General features: G+C 40.4%; 1 protein-coding gene and 1 non-coding gene across 3 annotated transcripts; both read left to right on the top strand.

Moving 5' to 3' along the window:
• The first annotated feature begins 36 nt into the window (after nucleotides 1–36).
• On the top strand, nucleotides 37–21,843 carry LOC110571551 (GSK3B interacting protein). 2 transcript variants are annotated; one of them, XM_021679682.1, is made up of 4 exons: nucleotides 37–106; nucleotides 10,310–10,370; nucleotides 16,462–16,720; nucleotides 20,119–21,843. In XM_021679682.1, the coding sequence occupies exons 3-4, from the start codon at nucleotides 16,463–16,465 to the stop codon at nucleotides 20,272–20,274; spliced, it is 414 nt and encodes a 137-aa protein (XP_021535357.1). In that variant the 5' UTR covers nucleotides 37–106; nucleotides 10,310–10,370; nucleotide 16,462; the 3' UTR covers nucleotides 20,275–21,843. The 2 variants fall into 2 exon arrangements, with proteins under 2 accessions (XP_021535357.1, XP_021535356.1); XM_021679681.1 differs by lacking the exon at nucleotides 10,310–10,370 and having other exon boundaries at nucleotides 87–106.
• LOC123325817 lies at nucleotides 4,518–4,648 on the top strand. The gene has a single exon (XR_006540662.1). It is a non-coding gene; the product is annotated as a small nucleolar RNA SNORA63 (small nucleolar RNA).
• Nucleotides 21,844–21,927: the final 84 nt, after the last annotated feature.

The following is a 21,927-nucleotide window of genomic DNA, read 5'->3' as shown; positions in this document are numbered from 1 at the left end:
GTTCCGGCGCCGAGGGGGCGGGGCGAGGGCGGGAGGCGGGACGGCGCCGCGGGTCGGCTCCAGACGCCTCCGGAGGGAGGAAGAGGAGGACGCGGGGCACCCGCCGGTGAGTCGCCGCGGGGGAGGCGGCGGGCGGGCGGCCGCCGAGAGAGGCTCGAGGGCGGCCCGGGGGTCCTGCGAGCGGGACGCGGCGCAGCGGACCGGGCCGTGGGGGCCGACGGCGGAAGGGGCCCGGTGCCCGGGTTGACAGGGGTCTGGGGGCGCATCTGGCCTGGGACCCCGACCCCAGGAACGGGCGCTCGGAGCGCCACCGGCCCCGGGCGGGGGGCTGCAGCGTCTCTCGGTCCTTCCCGCCACCGCGCCCCCGCCCCCTCGCCCCCCAGTATTGACCGGTGCCCATTGTCAGCAAGTTACTCGTCCCCCGCCTCTTTCAGGTATTGTTTGCAAAGCTTCATCTTCGGTACTGTTTGCCTAGCGGCTTGCAGTTCACGGAGCGCTTCCTTCGTGCTGGGTGTGCTGCACCGGCCACCGGGAAACTTGAGTTGTGGAGGCATTTGTGGGCAGAACTGCTCTCTCTGCTCAATGCCAGAGCCTCCGGACCCCGCGGAAACCTGAGCGAAGTACTTGTGCTGCTCTGGGAATCTGCGCCACCGTATTTCTGCCTTTTAGGGGGCAGCTCCTGCAGAGGCCGAGCTGCCCTTTAACTTGGTCAACCCGGAAAGGCCTGCGTGCCGGCGTTCGGTACCCGGGAGGCCAGATGCCCAAGGTTAAAATCCAGACTAGCCGAGCTTGAGTAGGGGACGAACCTAAACAGAGCACCGGTACAGAGGGTTTAATTAGGGATAGCGGATTAGGACCGCGGGCTTCAGGAGATTTTATAGATACGTGGGTAACTTGCACCAAGACAGCCCGGAAATGTTGACAGATGCCGGTTCCCCTTTGCACAACCACCTTTGCATTTGAGAACCAGTGTGCTCTCTGGTATGTGTAGTTGCTTAGATTGTTGGTACCCCTCATTCTTTGTAGATTTGTCCCAAGCATTCTCAGTAACTTCAGTTCCCTTATTTTTCGTTCATTCAAAGATAATTTGTTAAGGGGGCCCATTAAATGAAGGTCTCCACAGTTGGTGATGTGGAAAAGGTACAAGAGAATTCAGGGAGTTTATGTTCTATGGTGAAAGGGCCATTCCTCTATTCAGTAAATATTTGTTGCCTGCTATGTGCCGGGGACTGTTCTCCATGCTGGGGATAGAGCAATGAGCAGATTAAGTCCCTGGCCTCATGGAGCTTACATTTTTTGAAGGGAAGGGAAATGGGCAATAATTAAATATACCGTAGGCCATGTGCTGGTAAGTGCCGTAGAAAAAAAGTAAAGTGATAGAAAGAGAATGGAGAGGGAAGAGATTTGCCACTTTTATACAGAGGGGTAAGAGAAGGCCTCTCTTGCTTAATAAGGTGATGTTTTAGCAGAGTCTTGGAGAACCCTGGGGAGCAAGACATGTTATTTTCCATGGCAAGGGAACAGCAAGTGCAAGGCCCTATGGCAAGGGCATGCTTGGTGAGTTCAAGGAACATCAGCGGGGTGTGAAGTAAAGAGGAGGAAAAGCTCGGGGCTTGGGTAGGGACAGGCCCTCTAGGGCCCTGTAAGGACTTTGGCCTTTAACTCTGGGTAGGTGAATGGGTTTGAGGAAGAGGAGTGACATAATGTGGCCTGAGTTTATACAGGATCATGCTAACTGCGTTGTGGAAGTGGGAGGACCAAAGGAGAAAAGGCCAGACCAGTTAGAGATTATTGCAGGAATCCAGGCAGCCCCAGGCAGGAACTTGGACTAGAGTAGTTGTGGTCAAGGTAGTAAGAAGCAGGAGATTCTGGATGTATTTTGAAGATGATAAGTAAGACATGTTTATGAATACTAATTACATTTGCCATAAAAGGAGTATAAACAAAGTGATGAAAAGGTGAAATCTCATCTGGCAGGGAATTAGAATAGGCTTTGTAAGGTTTGAACTGGACTTTTGACAAATGGATGCAGTTGACTTCTTTCAAGTACAAATGTTAAGTGATTTCCTTTGAAATAGAGAATTGCATTCAGGCTGTCCATGGAATGCCTGAAATTTCAAATATCAGGAGAAGAAAATAAAAATCAGAAGATTTTATAATAACAAACATGCTCCCTTCGAGTGTTACAGGTGTTGCCTTGTATGTTTTATGCTTTCTAGGGGGATGTCAGCATAAATGTTAAGGCTTAGGACCTAGCATTATTATACCTTTAGCTCAAATAGGGTATGAACTCATCCTGAAGCACAGCGCTATTTTTGTGTTTTATCAAAGACAGAGTACTATCACAAAATGTTAACCCCTAGTGTTAATTAAATGAGGAAGGTGAAGAAAAATTCTCAACCAAACAAACACTCAACTTTTTAAGAATTCTGTAAAAGGCTTTGAAGTGACAGGTTAGAAGTTACCAGAGCTACGTACGTCCTTCAAAGAAATCCATGTTAATGTGTGCAACAAAAGAAAAATGGATGACATGCTTTGACCTTTTGAGATTTGCACTTGAAGTAACAGGAATATGATGATAGGGCACGGTTCTGGAAGCTGTACGTATGTTGCCTGGTTCTGGAAGCTGTACAAGACGGCAGCAGCCACAGCACTTTACATGATGTAAAAGGCACCAAACTCAGAATTAAAATGGCTTGAGTTTCAGGGTCCGCTCTTCTTTAACGATCTTTTTAATATATAATAATAAACAGATAATATTTCTTGAGCTTAGCACCATGCGAAGCACTTTCCATATGTACTTGTGGTATTCCATCAAGCGATGCTGTGGTTAGCTTCATTTTAGAGAGGAGGAATGTGTGACCAGAGAGATTCAAAGATCTTGCCCCAAGTCCCAGAGTAGGTAGCAGAGCTGAGATGCTTGCCATGTTCGAGACCCTTTAACCACCGCACCTCCTGGCTGGCCACTTCTTCATGTTGAGAATATTTTCCAGATTGTGATATATGACAAAAATAAAAAGTCACCCTGATTAAGATAGTGCATTCTAGCCCTCTGCTGACGGTTGGCATGTCACCTGTAAAAGTCAGTCTCAAAGTGAAAATTGGAAATCTGTATACTGCTCTTGAAATCATTCTGCTTCTATTCTTTTTTTTTTTTTAAGATTTTATGTATTTGAGAGAGAGAGCACGAATTGGGGGGTGGGCAGAGGGAGAAGCAGACTCCCCAAGCAGGGAGCCTGACGCAGGGCTCCAACCCAGGACCCTGAGATGGTGACCTTAACCAGACACTTAACCAACTGAGCCACCCAGGCACCCCTGCTTCTGTTCTTTTGTCATGCTATATATATATAACTTGTCATCAAGGACAAAGCTCCAGTCTTTTTTCAGCTCTTTGATGCTGTAAATTTGTGATGAAACAACAAAGTATTAAATCAAGTAGAGAATAAAGAACTTAGTGATAAATACCTTGATATTCAATTCATCAATCCTCCAGAACACTAACATAGCACAAAAATTATACCCACAGATGAAGTAAGAGCTGGTTCCTAGGGGCACCTGGGTGGCTCACTCAGTTAAGCATCTGCCTTCAGCCCAGGTCATGATCCCAGGGTCCTGGGATTGAGCCCTGCATGGAGCTCCCTGCTCAGCAGAGAGTCTGCTTCTCCCTCTCCCTCTGCTGCTCCCCCTGCTTGTGCTTGCTCTCTCTTGCTCTCGTGTCAAATAAATAAGATCTTTAAAAAAAAAAAAAAAAAAAGCTGGTTCCTAAATAATGATGTATGATACTATAAGGAATCATTTTGGAAACTTTCTACGAGGTGATGCAGTCTACCAGAATAACTAAGAGCACCCGTAAGAGTGCTTCAATTTTTTGAAGGTGCTGGCAATGGAATATTGCTCAGAACCTGGTAGGAAGCCAATTTAGAGTCGAAATGGAAAGCAGAGAGGTTTTCTATTTTATATCTCTTTAGATATTGATTTGTCTTATTTTTGCTTATAATGTACTTTATATTAAATATAGTACCCAATCCTCTGTGTAACCTAGAGGATTACATGGAAACAAAAAACTAATGCCTGGAGGGTTTTTTAAAGCATTCCATTTTTGAGTCTTTTCTTAGAATCTCATTTATAATTTCTGGTTTGAAGGAAAGGTTGTTTACGGGGTGTAGTATTACTGCTTATTTACAGTTTACAAGGCTTCTCAAATTGACACCATCTGTATGTTTCTTCACTGTTAGCTCCCTCCATAATTGATTTGTTATTACTCAGTCATGTATATGTGTCTCTGTCATTGTTGGAAGTAGGGTACAGAGTAATTTTATGAATCAGTGTATAAATGGAAAAAATATACCATTTTTTTTTTGAATTACAAATACTGTATGTTTGTAATATATGATGATTCCAATTTTAAGTTTTAAAATTTTGGTGGCGCCTGGGTGGCTCAGTAGGTTAACATCCGCCTCATTCTCTCTTGTTCTCTCTCTCTCAAATAAATAAAATATTTTTAAAAATTTTTTTAGATGCAGGATCTAGTTACAATGTAGCTATAAAGTGCTGCCTTGTCTTTGCCCCCTGCTCAAAATAAAGCTGTTACCTTTCTAGCCCTGTCCGCCATGGTGCTTAGCAGCCAGGGATGCATGGTCTCAGACATGTTTACCAAGTAAAACACTGACTTGAGGGGCGCCTGGGTGGCTCAGTCATTAAGCGTCTGCCTTTGGCTCAGGTCATGATCCCAGGGTCCTGGGATCGAGCCCCGCATCGGGCTCCCTGCTCAGCGGGGAGTCTACTTCTCCCTCTCCCACTCCCCCTGCTTGTGTTCCCTCTCTCGCTGTGTCTCTCTCTGTCAAATAAATAAATAAAATCTTTAAAAAAAATTTTTTTAAATAAAATTTTTAAAAAATAAAGAAAATTTTTAATTTCAAAACACATCTTAAAGCTATTGAAAACAGATTATATGTTATGTTAACAGAAAATAAAGATTAAACTAGCTTTAGCTTTGGCTAATTTCTAAATGTTGCTAATTATAATTAATCAACTTAATTCACCTTTACTTTGAAAACTCTTGTTTGAAATGCAGATAAATTCAAACCTCTCATTCCACTTGAAACTGAAGCTACCAGTTACTTTAACTATCTCAATAACTTGTCTTCTTTTTTTTAATGTTTTGTGGTTTTTTTTAAAGATTTTATTCATTTATTTGAGAGAGAATGAGATAGAGCATGAGAGGGGGGAACGTCAGAGGGAGAAGCAGACTCCCTGCTGAGCAGGGAGCCCGATGTGGAACTCGATCCCGGGATTCCAGGATCATGACCTGAGCCGAAGGCAGTCGCTTAACCAACTGAGCCACCCAGGCGCCCATCAATAGCTTGTCTTCTTTAAGAAGAATGTTTCTGCTTCTATTTCCTGTACTTTCCAGTATATCACATTTTCAAAAGACTCTTGTCTTACTGCAAACATTATACATTTTCTTTTTGCCATAGAAAAATTAGAAGATAAAAAATTAAAAGGTAGGGAATAAAGAACTTAGTAATCAATATCTTGATAACGAGTTTTATGAATCTTCCAAAAACACTTACCACAGCCTCTAAATCATACCAACAGATGGAGTAAGAGCTATCGATAATTACCTTAACTTTTTTCAAAAAACATACACTAACTGAAGTGGGAAGAAGTGTAGACTTAGGTATAATTCAGTATGAACCTGCTCCCCTTCTAGCTTCCACCTCTGCTCATTAACTTCATACCCCCAGACCCAATGCCTGGAATTTTAAGCTTTTTGAGTTAATTTCTTATGGAAGAGCAGTACTTCTTTTACTTTTCACTCAAATGTTTTTATCAGAGGCAAAGGAAACCCTAGGGGTGTGGAGGCATAACCTGAAGAGGGCATGGCCTAACACCTCCATTTGCTCTAAAGTTTTAGGCAGTTTTGCATCCTACTTCATAATATTGTTATACCAGTGATGTGTATTTGGGGGGAATGTCTACAGTGTTTATCCTAGGCTTTGTATGTCCCTTGTCACAGGGCCAAGTATCACAGCTTGAGAAGCAGAGAGTTCAAATTTTTTCTTTGGTTTATTCATTGAGAAAATATTCAGTGAAGGGACGCCAGGCTGGCTCAATCGGTAGAGCATGTGACTCTTGATCTCAGGGTGGTGAGTTCAAGCCCCATGTTGGGTATAGATTATAAATAAATAAACTAAAAAATATATATATTCAGTGAACACCTGCCTTATGTGTGACCCTGTGCTGGTAATGTATCAGAGGCCCTGATCTGCAACGAAGTATGAAAACTTACAGCAGTACTAATGGAAAGGAAGAAGGATATAGTGATTAACTCTTTCTTGAGATCAGATACAGAATCCTGAAATAAATGTGTCTGAATTTTGAAGAACTTAAAAGTCTGAAAGTACAGCTGAACTTTGAACAGTGCAGGCACCAATTCCCCTGCAGTTGAAAATCCAAGTATAACTTTTTTTTTCAAGTATACCTCTTGACTCCCCAAACTCTTTTAACTAATAGCCTACTGTTGATTGGAAGCCTTACCACTTATATGAACAGCCAGTTAACACATACTTTGTATGTTTCATGCATTATACACTATATTCTTAACAATAAAATAAAGAAGATGTTATTAAGAAAAGTATACAGAAGAGGGTGCCAGAGTGGCTTAGTTGGTTAAGCCTCCGACTCTTGGTTTTGGCTCAGGTCATGATCTCAGTGTTGGGGGATTGGGCCCTATGTGGGGCTCCCTGCTCAAGGTAGAGTCTGCATAAGATTCTCTCTCCCTCTGCCTCTCCTCCCCACCCCGTGCGTGCTCTAAAATAAATAAATCTTTTTAAAAAATCATAAGAGAAAATACATCTACCGTACAATATTGTATTTATCGAAAAAATTCTGCATATAAGTGGAACCATGCAGTTCAAACCCATGTTGTTCAAGGGTCACCTGTAATGTCAAAGTACAATTTTTTTTTTTAAGTTAGAAACATGGGGGGGGGGGGCGCCGGGGTGGCTCAGTTGTTAAGCGTCTGCCTAGGGCCCTGGGATCGAGCCCCACATCGGGCCCCCTGCTCAGCAGGAAGCCTGCTTCTCCCTCTCCCACTCCCCCTGCTTGTGTTCCCTCTCTCGCTGTCTCTCTCCTGTCTGTCAAATAAATAAAATCTTAAAAAAAAATAAGTTAGAAACACTGGTCTTATACAAACATAGTAAGCATGTGTCAAAAATGTATTTAACTCTATGGAATGAATAAGTCATGAGAGTAAAAGGCACACCTAAGGAATACAGTTAATGATCATTGTGATAGCGATGTAACAGGACAGAGGGTAGCTATACTTGTGGTGAACACAGCATAATATACAAACTTGTCAAATCACTAAGTTGTACACCTGAAACTAATTTAACATTGTGTGTAAACTATACTCAAAATTTTTAAAAATGTACTTAACCCATTAATGGAGGAACTGGCAAGGTGGTAAAGTTGATCCAAAGTAATATGGGAGAGGAGTACCTTGGCTGGCTTGGTCAGTGGAATGTGCAACTCTTGATCTCAGGGTCGTGTGTTGGAGCCCCATGTTGGGTGTAGAGATTACTTAAAAATAAAATCTTAAAAAATATATATATGGGAGAGCCCAAAATCACTGAAAGAAAAACTGATGAAATAAGATTGCAAAGTTAGCTCAAAACTGGTTACTGGGATGTGCACTCCTGGCAAAGACAGAGGGACGGGGCCCAGATTTACCCTTCCATTTGAAACAGTAAGAAAGTGGGCAAAAATATATGGGGAGTAAAGGCTTTTCAGACTGGGCATCGGACAATGAAGGACACTGATCCCTGAGAGGCAAGATACAAATGAGGTGAGCCCATTGCCCTAGCTTATTGCTTGGAGATCTCCAGGCAGGGCAGTGGGAGAAGAAACCTAGGTAGAGCCCAGTAGTCCCGCTGAGTTGAATATATAGAGCTAGGAGTTCAGGAAGGCCAAGTCAGCTAGGACAGAGTACTAGAAATTAGCTTCACAGAAAGCAAGAGCTATGGAAATATACAGAGGATCCTCCAGCCTGCAACTGAATACTAATCAACACATAGGCGTGAGGAAACTACCCAAAAAAATTAGAGGAATTTTCAAAGCTCAAACAGGACCAGGGATGTTCCTGTTCCTAGCACTGAAAATGGAAAACCCTCATAATCCATAGGACATCAGAATATTCAGAATGGTTTTTGACTCCAGAGTGGGTCAAAATTAACCAGAAACTAAATGTTGCTTTCATACTGCCTTAAGTCTAAAAGCAAGACCCAAAAGGATCAAGCTGCTTCCAGATAACTATATCCCAGAAGAATGTTAAATAATACTTATAGGAGTATTAAAATAGCCAGGACTGTAAAAGGTAAAAAACACATTTTCTGGCATCCAGTCAAAAATTATCAGGCATACAAAGCAGCAGTATACATCCCACAGTAAGAAAAATCTATAAATTGAAATTAACCCAGAAATAACCATGAAATTAGTAGAGGACATTAAAGCACCATGTCATATGTTTAAAAAGCTTGAGAAAAGACTGAGCAAATTAAGTAGTAGAGATGTGGAAAATATGTTTTTTAAAGACTCAGGTAGAAGAGATAAGAAACTGCAGAACAAAAGATTAGTGAATTTGAAGACGTACCAGTAGAAGAGGAGACTAAAAGTGTGGGGGAAAAAAAAAAAGAGTAGGACAACTTCACCTAGAGTAATATTCATGAAATTTGAGTCCCCAAAGAGAGGAGGGACAGATCAATGTTTGAAGAAATAATGGCCAAAAATTTTCCAAATTTGTTAAAAACTGTATAAACCCACACATGCGAGAGACTCCATGAACCCCAAGCAAAAGAAACCAGAAAAACTACACCCAGAGGAACAAAGACAACAATGACATCAGATTTCTCATGGGAAATAATGTGAGCAAAATAATAGTAGAGGGATATCTTTAAAATCTTGAAGGGGGTGGAGGACTGTCAACCCAGGATTCTATACCCAGCAAAAATATCTTTCAAAACTGAAGGTGAAAGGAAGACTTGTTTAGATATACACAAGCTGAAAGAATTCATTAACAGCAGACCTGCACTGCAGGAAATGTTAAGGGAAATCTGTCAGGCAGAGGAATATGAAACAGATCATAGATGCAAATAAAAATAAACACAAAGGAATGTAGAGCACCAGAAATAGTAATTATGTGGTTAAATATAAAATACTTTTTTAAAAATACTTTTCAAAAGATTTTATTTGTCAGAGCGAGCACAAGCAGGCGGTGCGGCAGGCAGAGGGAGAGGCAGGCTCCCCGCTGAGCAAGGAACCCGATGCAGGACTCGATCCCAGGACCCTGGGATCATGACCTGAGCCGAAGGCAGACACTTAACCAACTGAGCCACCAGGCATCCCAAAATATTTATTACCTAAATCGCTGAAAAATAGTTTAAAATAAGTAATATGTATTATGAAGTTTCTAACATGTAGAAGTAAAATATGACAAAAATAGCGCAAAGGCTGTATAGTACACTCTTGTAAGTTTCTTATGCTCCATGCTATACATGAAGTGGTATAATATCACTTCAAGGTTGAAGGTAGACTGTGGTAAAGATGTATGATAAAACTAAAGTAACCAATAAAAACATGCAACAGAGTTCATAAGCCACCAAAGGGCATAAATTAGAATACTAAAAGTGGTCAGTCCAAAAGTAGGCAGAAAAATAAGGAAAAGGAAGAGAATACAGATGGCATGAATAGAAAACAGCAAAATAGTAACCACATCAATAATTATAGTAGTCATGTTAAATATAAATGGTCTAAGCACTACAGTTAAAAGGTAAAGATTGCCAGATTGGATAAAAAAGCAGGACCAAACTATATGCTACCTAAAAGAAACCCACTTTAAATATAGAGACTGTTGCTATTACCATTTACAAAGAGCTTGAAAGAGGCTATTCTATCCAAATCAAGTTCTCCTGTCTGGGTAGCAGCACACTTCAGATTGGGCCATCTGTATCATTCCTCTCCTAACATTGTCCTTGCATTAGACTAGTTAGGCTGGTCTCCTTAGAATCGCTGCCACACCCCATGCAGACTCTTGTTTATGCTTTGTTGCCTATGAAGAATTCTTCACAACTCTCAAGTCCTTTCTGCTTTATCCAAAACTTCACCTGTGCTCATTCAAGACCAGTTTTGACTGACCTGTTCCATGAGTCAAAGTCAGGCCCCATCATAACCGACAATTATGTCATAGATCACAATGTCAGAGGTCTCAAGAACAGTAAAGAATTTCTTGTCTATTCCCCTTATTTTATAGGTGAGAAAACCATGAGTCCAGTGAGGTTACATGGCCAGCCCAGGTTCATACAAGTTTAGTGGTAAGTTTGTAGTAGGGCCAAAACACGTCATTGCTTTCTTTAATTATCTGCCACTCACAATTAAGTACACTTCTTAGGTTATAATTATGATGCATGTGCATAGCATTAATATTTATGTACATATTTCTTGTGCTTGCCTTATTTCCCAAGTTAAGCTATAATACCAGTAGACACCTTTTTTTTTTAAGATTTATTTATTTTAGAGAGAGAGTGCAAACAAAAGGGAGAGGGGGAGAGAGAGCATCTCAAGCAGACTCCCCATGAGTGCAGAACCCAACACAGGGCTCAATCCCAGGACCCCGAGGTCATGACCTGAGCCTAAATCAAGAGTCAGACATTCAACCAACTGAGTCACCGAGGTGCCCCACCAGTGGACACCTTTAATTAGTATTCTGATGCTTAGAGAAATGCTGGATATATAGGTACACAGTAGGTTATATTTGATAATTATGATATATGATAATAAGCTTAGAGTCTAAATTGACAAGATCACACAACAAGAAGTAATTCATTACTTTTTACCATTTGAAACAAGATGGTTAATTCCCCTCCATAGAGTAGCTAAGATTCAAAATATTTTTTCTGGGGGTGCCTGGGTGGCTCAGTCGGTCGGGCATCTGCCTTCAGCTCAAGTCATGATCTGAGGGTCCTGGGATTGGGCCCCACATCAGGCTCCCTGCTCAGTGGGAAGTCTGCTTCTCCCTCTCCCTTTGCCCCTCCCCACCTCTCTCTCTCTCTCTCTCTCTTTCTCTCTCTTTCTTCCCCCCTTCCCTTTCCCTGTCTCAAATAAAATCTTTTAAAAAACATATTTTTCTAACATGTATTTCCAGATCTTGCTACCTATATGTAAAATAATTTAGTATCTTTTTATCTACTGATTGTTTTTCAACTGTAATATAAAGTCAGTTCCTTATCATGTTATCCACAAGTATTCACAAAGGTCTGTACCCATGCTGTCTGATGCAGGAGCCATTAGCTATTTAAGCTTAGATGAATGGGGGCACCTGGGTGGCTCAGTCGTTAAGCATCTGCCTTTGGCTCAGGTCATGATCCCAGGGTCCTGGGATCGAGCCCCACATCAGGCTCCCTGGTCCGCAGGAAGCCTGCTTCTCCCTCTCCCGCTCCCCCTGCTTGTGTTCCCTCTCTTGCTGTATCTCTCTCTAAATAAATAAATAAAATCTTTAAAAAATAAATGAATGAATAAATAAATAAAATGAAAGAAATAAATGAAAGAAAATTAAATGGAATTTGAAATTCAGTAACTCAGTCACTCTAACCGGGAGCTGGTAGCTACTGTCTTGGACAGCACTGATAAAGAATGTTTCCATCATTGCACAAAGTTCTGTTGGTCTAGAATGTGTTATATAATGATAAATTGTTTTACCTGCAGAAAGGGAAACCAAGGATTTTTACCAGATTCATACTGATGAGAGAGCCATTCCGGTAACCAGACAGCAGCCCTAATGTGTCAAGAGTAATTCTAGTAGTGTCCCTACCCCGGAATGGGCACACATTTCCTCATCCTCTATGGTCCAGGCCTCTACAGTCAGGTACACAAGATAATCCATTGAGAAGTAAGAGAAAATAAGTTTATAGTTCATATTTTATCTTCTGTTTAAATTCATATTTATGTATTGTAGTAGAATGTGTATGTAAATAAATATACATAACATGAGGTATCTGCTCACAGTATTTTTAGTTACTGGGATGCATCATCAGAAATGTAGAAGCCATTTCTTTAGTGTCCCGTTGATAAAGCCGCCCTGTTGCTGTGTGGTCTACTGCCGGAGCTCCAGCACCCTCACCACCAGCTGCTTCGTGTTTGACGGTGCCTTTGTGGCTCTGTGTCCAATCTCCTCAAGAGGGGATCTAATTGGATAGGCCAGTCACCACCCAGAATCAAGTAGCTGGACAGAGCTCTTAATTCAGGATGATTTCTAGACCCCTTGCCAGCCTTGAGATGGTACCTTTAAATGAAACACCATCGCCAGTACATTTTACTGTGATGATGGTCCTGGAGTTACAGAATACAAAGCATGAAACTGTTGTTAAGGAATCTTTCCAAAGAAGGCACTAAGCTTGGCAAGTACTCTGGGCCTTCTTTTAAGAAAACCATGTAAACTGCCTGGTACTGTACATTCTCCGTCCAGTGTGTTTGTTAAAAATAAATTACAGCTTCCAGAAAGGAAGGTCAGAAAGTGAAGTCTCTTTGACTGCCTTCATACTCCTTTCCTGCTAATATGGTGCGGACACTGTGGTAGAAAGAATAATGGCCCCCAAAGATGTCTGTGTTTTAATCCCCAGAAACTGAATGTGTTACCTTATATGATAAAAGGAACTTTGCAGGTTGAATTAATTTGGGGACCTTGGACGGGACGTATCCTGGATTGTCCAGGTAGGCCCAATGTAAACACAAGAGTCCTTGTAAAAGGGGTGCCCATTTCAAAAGTCAGAAAAAGAAGGTGTTACCACAGAACCAGAGAGTGTAGTGATGTGCTCTGAAGGTGGAGGAAGGGACCATGAGCCAAGGAATGCAGTCAGCTTTTAGAAGCTAGAACAGGCAAGGAAACAGATTCTCCTCTGAAGGCTCCAGAAGTAATGCATCCCTGCTGCTACCTGGATTCTAGATTTTTTACCTCCAGAATTAAAAGAAAATAAATTTGTGTTGTTTTAAGCCACAGGATTTGTGGTGATTTGTTACAGCAGCAATAAGAAACTAATAGAGACACGTATTGATAATCACTTTCGACAGAGCTTTTATGAGGCACTTTCGGCATGACAGGCACAAAAATACCAGATTTCCATTTTTTAAATCTCTTTACTTTCATAAAGCTCTTGAAGAGCTAGATCAATCACGACTTTTCATTTTGGGTTGGCTTCTAAATCAATTAGGATGCTTTCAGTTGCCAGTAAAAGAATGGGAATTTGTTGGATTCAATAACTGGAAAATGTGAAGGTCAGGCAGCTGTCAGGACTCTGGCTCCATTTCCCTGTGAATCTCTTGGCTCTGTTCTTTCCCACTGTCAGCGTCATCCTTGGGCTAGTTTCCCCATCTCAGGGTGGCTACCAGGAACACCTGGGGCTGCGTGCTCAAAGTGCTCTGGATTGGAGTGACTGGGAAGAATTCCTGTGTCGAGGAGGACAGTCTTTAGCCGGGATTGGAGTCAATCTCACATTGTTTCATTACTTTATTCAGTAAGGGAAGGGGGCGTTATGACTCCCCTATGAAAATCTGGGTGCTATTAGGAAAGGGAAAGGGTATTGATAATAATCAAGAGCCTGTTATAATAGATAAAAGATAAATGATAATATCTTGACGTAATACTAGTGTAAAATGTTAATAACTGGTATAGTGCTTCAATACTAAATTGTATCGTTTCATGTCTATCATCACCAGAAGTTCTAAATGTGTCTTTTTTTATGCATCATAAAGACTTTTTTTTTTTTTTTTTTTGAGAGAGAGAGAGCGAGCACAGCATGGGTGGCCAGGGGGCACAGAGGGAGAGAGAGAATCCCAAGTAGCCTCCATGCCCAGCACAGAGCCCAACACAGGGCTCGATCTCACGACCCTGAGATCATGACCTGAGCCGAAATCAAGAGTCAGACGCTCAACCGACTGCACCACCCAGGTGCCCCAAGACATTTTAGAAAAAATCTAAAAGTTTGCAGTTAGGAATGTTGTGTCTTTTTTGCCCATTGGTGCTAATTATTACATAGCAACAGCTTGATGACCTACTTTCCTGACCTGTGAGGGTTTCTTCCATTCTGGTGTTGGATTCTTCGTCTTTCTCCATCATTAAGGTCCTAATTGCAGTGAATTAGACTCTTGCTTTAAAAGCTTGTCAACAAGCTTTCTCATATAAACATCTTTTTATGTAGTGATTATTATTTCTGACATCCATAATTGAGGTCCTTGATCACTTAAGCAAAACAAAGATGTTCGGTATTCATGATGTTAAGAGACTTACAGTGGGCCGTTCCATTTCAAAATCTTCAAAACTGACTCTGTAAAAAAAAAAATCAAAATGGGCTCTTTTCTTATACATAAAACCAAGTATAATGTTAAGGAGCATAATGATTATTTTTAGGGTTAGGTAGAAATTTTTAGAAAAACAAATATTTTCATTTTCATATATATGTCTATATTAGATTCCAGTTATCTGACAAATTGCTCCAGCAATAGATAAATTTATAATCAACTTGCTAGTAATGAGTGACTAAGTCTGTAAAGTACCATGGAAGACAAGGTAAAGGAGCCTTAAAACATATCATTAGTTGGAATAGGATTGGAGGAATATATTATTAGTACATTTGCTATGCAATTTTTTGAAATGACTTGACAAAGTTTATCATAAACTGCCTTCAGCAAATAGCTTGCCTTTAATGATGGCAAATGATGTGCAGCTACAAGAACTCTAACTCCTTAAGATTTTTGTGAATAATTTTAGAGGAGTAGAATTCTCTAAACTTAAAAAATATGCAGAAAAATCTCCCGGAGATTTTGATTCACTTTCTCTGAGGTGGGGTCAGTGGCCAAGGTAAAAACCACTAACTTAGAGGACTTTTAATACTACAAATAGGGCACAAGTCAGTAACTGTAGAAAAAGAGATGGAATTTTTAAGATAATAGAGAAATTATATTAAATGCTCATGCCAAGTTGAAGAATGCTGCTACATTCAGGACAGTAGATGCTTAATCCAGTTCAGAGAATTGAAATCTTTTTTTTTTTTTTTTTTTTTTTTGAGAAATGGAATCTTAACTTACTTTTAAAGCCTGCAGCTAAAAAGAAAGCATATTTTCTTCTTTAAAAGCCTACATTGCAGTGCAATTTGACATTCACTAACTTTTCTCATTCATACATTTTGAATTTTAACAATACTCACTGCTACCCCAGTCACAGAGAGAAGCTAGAACTCCATAGCAACCTGGCAGTAATGTTGGATTGAGTTAGCCTGAGAAATAATGTTTTTCAAATTATAATATTTGGATCAGTTCAGAGAAGTGGTAAAAACATGAGTCAGTCATTCAATAAATGGTGTTGGGACAGTAAGCCATCCATTTCAAAATTAAAGCTACATAAAATAAATTCCAGGTGGGTCAGAAAGTTATCTGTATATATAGACAATGAGAACTCAGAAGACAAGAGGTTTTTAAAATGTAATCAGGGAGTGGGGAAGGCCTTCATAAGCAAAACCCCAAATCCAGAAGTCATAAAAGAAGCCATTGAGAAGTCATGTACTGTAGTAGGTAAAGATTTGAATTCTGATTTAATGGTCTGAGTTCATTTCCGTTTGTTTTTTACAGCTATATGATCTTGGAACTAAGAATACCCTATAAATATCAAAAAGATGTTTAATCAGAGAAATAAATATTCAAACAGTGAGGCATCATTCTTTGCCTCTCAAATTGGCAAATACTAACAAGGATTGTAAAGAGGGTAATGAAAAAGCGTAGTCCTTCATATTCTATTCATGGAGGTTAAATCAGTACAGCCTTTTTGTGAAGGTGAGTCAGCAATATCTGTTGAAAGTTAAAATGAGCGTACACTTTGACTCAGCAATTCCAATTTTAAATATCTACATATTACATATTAAAAAGAAGTATGGGGGCGCCTGGGTGGCTCAATCAGTTAAGCATCTGCCTTCGGCTCAGGTCATGATCCCAGGGTCCTGGGATTGAGCCCCGCATCAGGCTCCCTGCTCAGTGGGGAGTCTGCTTGTCCCTCTCCCTCTGCCTCTCTCCCCTGCTTGTGCTCTCTCTCTCTCTCTCTGTCAAATAAATAAATAAAATCTTTTAAAAAATGAAGTATGTACTAAGATTTTTACTGAGGCATTGTTGGAAATAGCTGAAAACTAATATTCTAAATTAATGTCATTGTGGGAATTAACCTTTGGGGGAGGAGTGGAAAACGGATCTTTTTTTGAAAACCTATACACTTCTGTAACTAAAACTGAAAATGGTTTTAGACAATATTTTCCATAAAAGTTGCGAGCCAGTTAATGTTTTCTATTAAGGCATAGCTCCCTTTAATCAAACAGTAATATTCGGAATGTCTCTCTATAAACATGTTTTATATCTACTCCTTTGCAGAATGGAAACAGACTATAATCCCATGGAGCTGAGCAGTATGTCAGGGTTTGAAGAAGATGCAGAGCTTAATGGTTTTGAAGAAGCTGATACGAAAGACATGAAGCTAGAAGCCGAAGCAGTTGTAAATGACGTTCTCTTTGCTGTTAACAACATGTTTGTCTCAAAAAACCTGCACTGTGCCGACGATGTGGCCTATATCAATGTGGAGACAAGAGAAAGGAACAGATACTGCCTGGAGCTCACTGAAGCAGGACTAAGGGTCAGTCGCTTTTCTTATTAGGGGAAAAAAAAATGTTGCTATCTCTATCACTTGAGGGGGCGGGGGACAGGAAGGGTGTTAACTGAGAACACAACACCTTGCAGCTCCAAAATTTTTTTTTTTTTAAGATTTATTTATTTGTTTTTAGAGAAAGAGAGAGCAGGGGCGAGGGGCAGAGGGAGAAGGAGAGAGAATCTCAAGCAGACTCCACGCTGAGCGTGGAGCCTGACTCGGGGCTCGATCTCATGACCCTGAGATCACAACCTGAGCCAAAACCAAGAGGCGGACACTCAACTGACTGCACCACCCAGGCGCCCTATGAGTTTTGTAAGGAAAACTTTTTTCCCTAGGAATTCTTATTAATTCTAAAGTCTTTTGGTTAACATGGGGAAATTGGATTTTTTTTTTGAAAAAAAAAACTTTTGATTTGCAGTGTTACTTTGCTTTGACCCTCACCCCCCAAATTAATTTATTTCTTGTCTATGGCTAAATATTTCTGCCATAATTAGGCATTCTTTGCACTGGGTGAGTTTTGCAATCATTGTGTTGAGAGGATGTTTTCCCACCTCTTATAAAATGTCTCTTCTAAAACAGCACACCTGACTGCACTGTTCTCTAGCTGTTGGATCAGAGCTAAGTCACAGCAGAATACTCTGCCTCCAGATTTGCAAGTGTCTTGTCCTACATGTGAGCTTTTCTAGGCAGAGTCACCTCTCTGCACCCTTTGAACCAGAATCCTCACTTTGGAATAGCAGAAAGCCCTACCCAAGAGCAGCTTATCATTTAAAACAGCAAAACTCACTGGTGCGCCTGGCTGGCTCAGTCAGTGGAGCGTGCGGCTCTTAATCTCGGGGTTGTAGGTTTGAGCCCCACCTTGGGTGTAGTGATTACTTGAAAATAAAATCTTTAAAAAATAATAAATAAGACAACAAAACTCACTGTTAGGAAAATTTTTTACCTGAACAAAGGAATAGATATTAGAAATTCCGAAATTTAGTTTTGACTTTAATACTTATCAGTCTTGGTCAAAGATCTCTGCCTTTTCTGTTTCTATACCTAAGAATAGTCCCGCAAAGTAGCACAGTATCATAAGGTACGGGGCAAGGCCTAAGCAAGTAAGAATGTCATACAATACTAAACAAGTACGTAGACATCTTTTTATTTCACTAGATTCAGTTTGCTTAGAAGTATATGAACCATGTGTCCTGTGTATTCGTTGACAGTCAGTCACCTGCACTGAAGTAAAGTGCAAGGCTAGCCTCTTTACTACTTCCGGTTCCCTCATAACTGCCAAGTCGGTAGCTCCTTAGCTTTGGGAGTAGTACCTGGATTAGCTAATCTTTGTGCTCTCCTTCCTAAATCCCTAAACTTATGCTAAAAGCGTGTAGTGTGTAGAAGTGGATCTTAAATAGAAATAGGCAAATCGAAAGTAGAGATAAATGACCCTGCATAAATTAATTCAGTCTTGCATTGATTAATTCTGAGATGACTGTGGGAAGGTAGGAAGGGTTCTGATGTTCTTCTGTCAGAAGCCTAACATGGGAATTTGAGTGATCTTGGGTAAGTCATTCAACCTCTCTTAGTCCCTTCTTCTTTATCTATAGCCTAGAGATTAGAAAAAAAAAAAAGAAAGAAAAGAAAACTAAAAAGGATTTGGGGAATGCTTATATGAATAGTTTGCAGAAAGATCTCGATCCCTTAAAAACCTGGCACGTGGGTATCCAGTATTTGTTTGTTTTTGCAGTCTTACTCAGTTAACTTTTATTGAGCAACTGTCCTGGGTCAGGAACTGGAAATCAAACTGTGAGTACGATGTGATCCCTGTCCACTAGGAAGACTACAGACTAGCAGGGAAAGGAGGGGCAAATAGAATTGGAAGGCACGGAGAAAGTGCAGTGACACAGCATGGTTCTGAAGAGGTGCGACTTGTCGTCCTGACACGTCTGCCTCTGCTTGTCATGTACGACAAACAACGACACCACTTCTTCTTTTTTTTTTTTTTTAAGATTTTATTTATTTTTTAGAGAGCGAGCGAGAGAGAAACAGCACGAGAGGGGAGAGGGTCAGAGGGAGAAGCAGGCTCCCCGCCGAGCCGGGAGCCCAATGCGGGACTCGATCCCAGGACCCTGGGGTCATGACCTGAGCCAAAGGCAGACGCTTAACCATCTGAGCCACCCAGGCGCCCACAACACCACCACTTCTAACATAAACTTGCATCTCCTTGGATAGGTGGCTTGGATAGACGTCATTAAAAATTAGAGTTTATATAGGGGATTCACAAGCTTTAGTCAAATCAATGAAAACTAAGTTGATTTTGCCCTAACACTGTGCAGGTGAACCAGGATAGATCTTGTTGGGGACAAAAGCTTTCACTGTGTTTAAAGAAAACACACACACACACACACACATACACAGAATAACATTCCCTTTTATCTCACAGAATTGAGCATTTGTTTCCCTGTCAGATAAGTAATGTGTTAGTAATGTTAAATTAGTAATGTAACTGGGCGCCTGGGTGGCTCAGTTGGTTAGGCGACTGCCTTCAGCTCAGGTCGTGATCCCAGGGTCCTGGGATCGAGTCCCCCATCGGGCTCCCTGCTCGGCGGGAAGCCTGCTTCTCGCTCTCTCACTCCCCCTGCTTGTGTTCCCTCTCTCGCTGTGTCTCTCTCTGTCAAATAAAAATAAATAAAATCTTAAAAAAAAAAAAAATGTTGAAAATTAGTAATGTAACTAATTGTAAAGCAGGATTGAAACTATAAACAATTTTTAGAACTCTTTATAAAAGAGTTCAAATAATGATAAAAATACGGACTGATAATATGTTATCTCTTCTGGTACCTTGTTATGATTGATCCTCAGTCGGTGTGGGATTAAAGAGAAGCATGTTTCAGTCTATGAAAATGAAATACTAGTTCTTTGTAGCTTTTTACATTCCTTCTGACATTCCTTTTTAGTCAGGAGTAGGTAAACTGAACCTTTTACATTTTCAGGAAAAAGATAAAGAGGGCATTTTGTTGGTGGTGTTGCTGTATGTTTCCGGTTGCTTAGAAATGTGCATATTCGGGGCGCCTGGGTGGCTCAGTCGTTAAGCGTCTGCCCTCGGCTCAGGTCATGATCCCAGGGTCTTGGGATTGAGCCCCCGCATCAGGCTCCCTGCTCCACTGGAAGCCTGCTTCTCCCTCTCCCACTCCCCCTGCTTGTGTTCCCTCTCTCTCTCTGTCACTGTCAAATAAATAAATAAAATCTTTAAAAAAAAAAAAAAGAAAAGAAATGTGCATATTCTAATTATTGATTGAGAAATTGTGTCATTAAAGAATGGCCCCAGTAAAAACGTGGTTTTTGCTTTCTGTACCAAGTTAAATCTAGTTATTTGATTCACTGTTGCATTTCTCTTGTAGGTGGTAGGTTATGCTTTTGACCAAGTGGATGATCACTTACACACTCCCTATCATGAAACCGTCTACTCATTGCTGGATACCCTCAGCCCTGCCTACCGAGAAGCATTTGGAAACGCACTCCTTCAAAGACTGGAAGCTTTGAAGAGGGATGGATAGTCATGCTTTTTCCTTCTAGAGGGGGCTGCTGGTACAAAATGTTGACATAAAGCTTGAAATACTTGCATATGGTCATAGTAGAAAATGCATCTTTGGTTTTTATGTCCATTTCTTGCTTCAAGTTTAGGCTTCTGACTCAAAACATTACTGATTAATGAATTGTCTTTCTTAGTTTCAGATTCATGAAGGGAATTGAGGCCATTGCTTGACACCATCATTAAGACATTCAGATTTGTTCATATAGTATCTCTGCATTTCAAAACCTAATCAGTATTTCATTCTGTTATTACAGGACTTTGATGCTGCCGGCCCTCTCTCTTACATAGGAAATTCTAGATTTGCACAGTAATATACAGGAATTAAAATGACCTAACTTCATACTTGGATTCAGCTTGCTAAATCAGGGGTTTACTACTAGCTTGGACTGACTTTGTAGTAATTATTTTGCTACTAGCCTTATTGGAAACAAATTATCGACTAGTTTCCCCTGCACAAATTTTGAAATTCACTGCTTCACTTAATCTATTTATATTACTAATATGGACTGATAAAGATGAATTAATTATATATATATCACTTAGCTAGTATTAAATGGAAAACAGGTACTGAAATAATAGTTCTGTATTCCTTGTTTGCAACAGCCAGCCAACTAAGAGGACAAACCGTTAGCAAATGAATGTAATAATTACTTGTTTCCAAGATATTTAAGCACATAAGCAAATATAGGAACAGGCTCCATTTTTCTTAACAAAAAAGCATCTTCTGTGTGTGTGTGTGTGTGTGTGTGTGTGTGTGTGTGTGTGACTTAAAAGGAAGAAGATTCTGATTTCCTAGAAAACAATATTTTGGCCTGTGTTGATTCTTATTATGAATGTTTGTTTACATAATGTATAGTATATATTCAGAAAGTATTTTTGCTTCAATGTTTCCTTTCTATAAAGTAGTGCTTTGGTATTCCCATAGCGCTCCTCCTTCCTCAACAGATGCACAGTGTTCTGGCTAGATGCGAAATCTACAATGCAATATGCGTGCATTGTATGGGTTTGAAACCAAAGGATGAATGAAGCATTCAGAGACTTAATATTTGAAAAAAGGAGGCTCTGTTTTTATATTTTATTACAGGTACTAATATTTATAAAAATGAATTGTACCATGCTGCTACATGTTTTCAAGTACATATTGAATACTGAGGATTGGGGAGTTGATTTTTTAGTAGTAACCTAAAGCAGCTGTAGAAATGTTGAAGTAAAACTCTGCATCGGGACACACCTTTGTAATTTGTCATTTGCAGACTTTTTTTAATCATTATTAAGTAATAGGTACTTTTAGGCTCTGAAGATCATGTAGACCACATTGAGGTTCGGTTGGGTCAGTATTCATCGTTGGAGTGCATCGGGATGCTTTAACTATGTTCAGTAAATGCATGTCCATTCGCAGCTTTATTTTCAGATGCTATTTGGGCAGTAAAGTCTAACAGCAGGTCGAATTTTCTCACGCTTAATCTCAGGCTAAATAAATGTAAAGGATATTTGTAAAGTTTGAATAAAATTCTGTTTACTCATTTCGAGTTAAGTATGAAGAAAAGTGATTGTATGTTCAAAAATTGACATCGTTCACTTTGTGATAAATGACTGGTTCCAGGAGCTTCCGTGT

The sequence above is a fragment of the Neomonachus schauinslandi genome, chromosome 9 (assembly GCF_002201575.2).
Source record: "Neomonachus schauinslandi chromosome 9, ASM220157v2, whole genome shotgun sequence".
In the NCBI taxonomy this organism is placed as follows: domain Eukaryota; kingdom Metazoa; phylum Chordata; class Mammalia; order Carnivora; family Phocidae; genus Neomonachus; species Neomonachus schauinslandi.
This window is presented reverse-complemented; position numbering and strand designations above follow the sequence as displayed.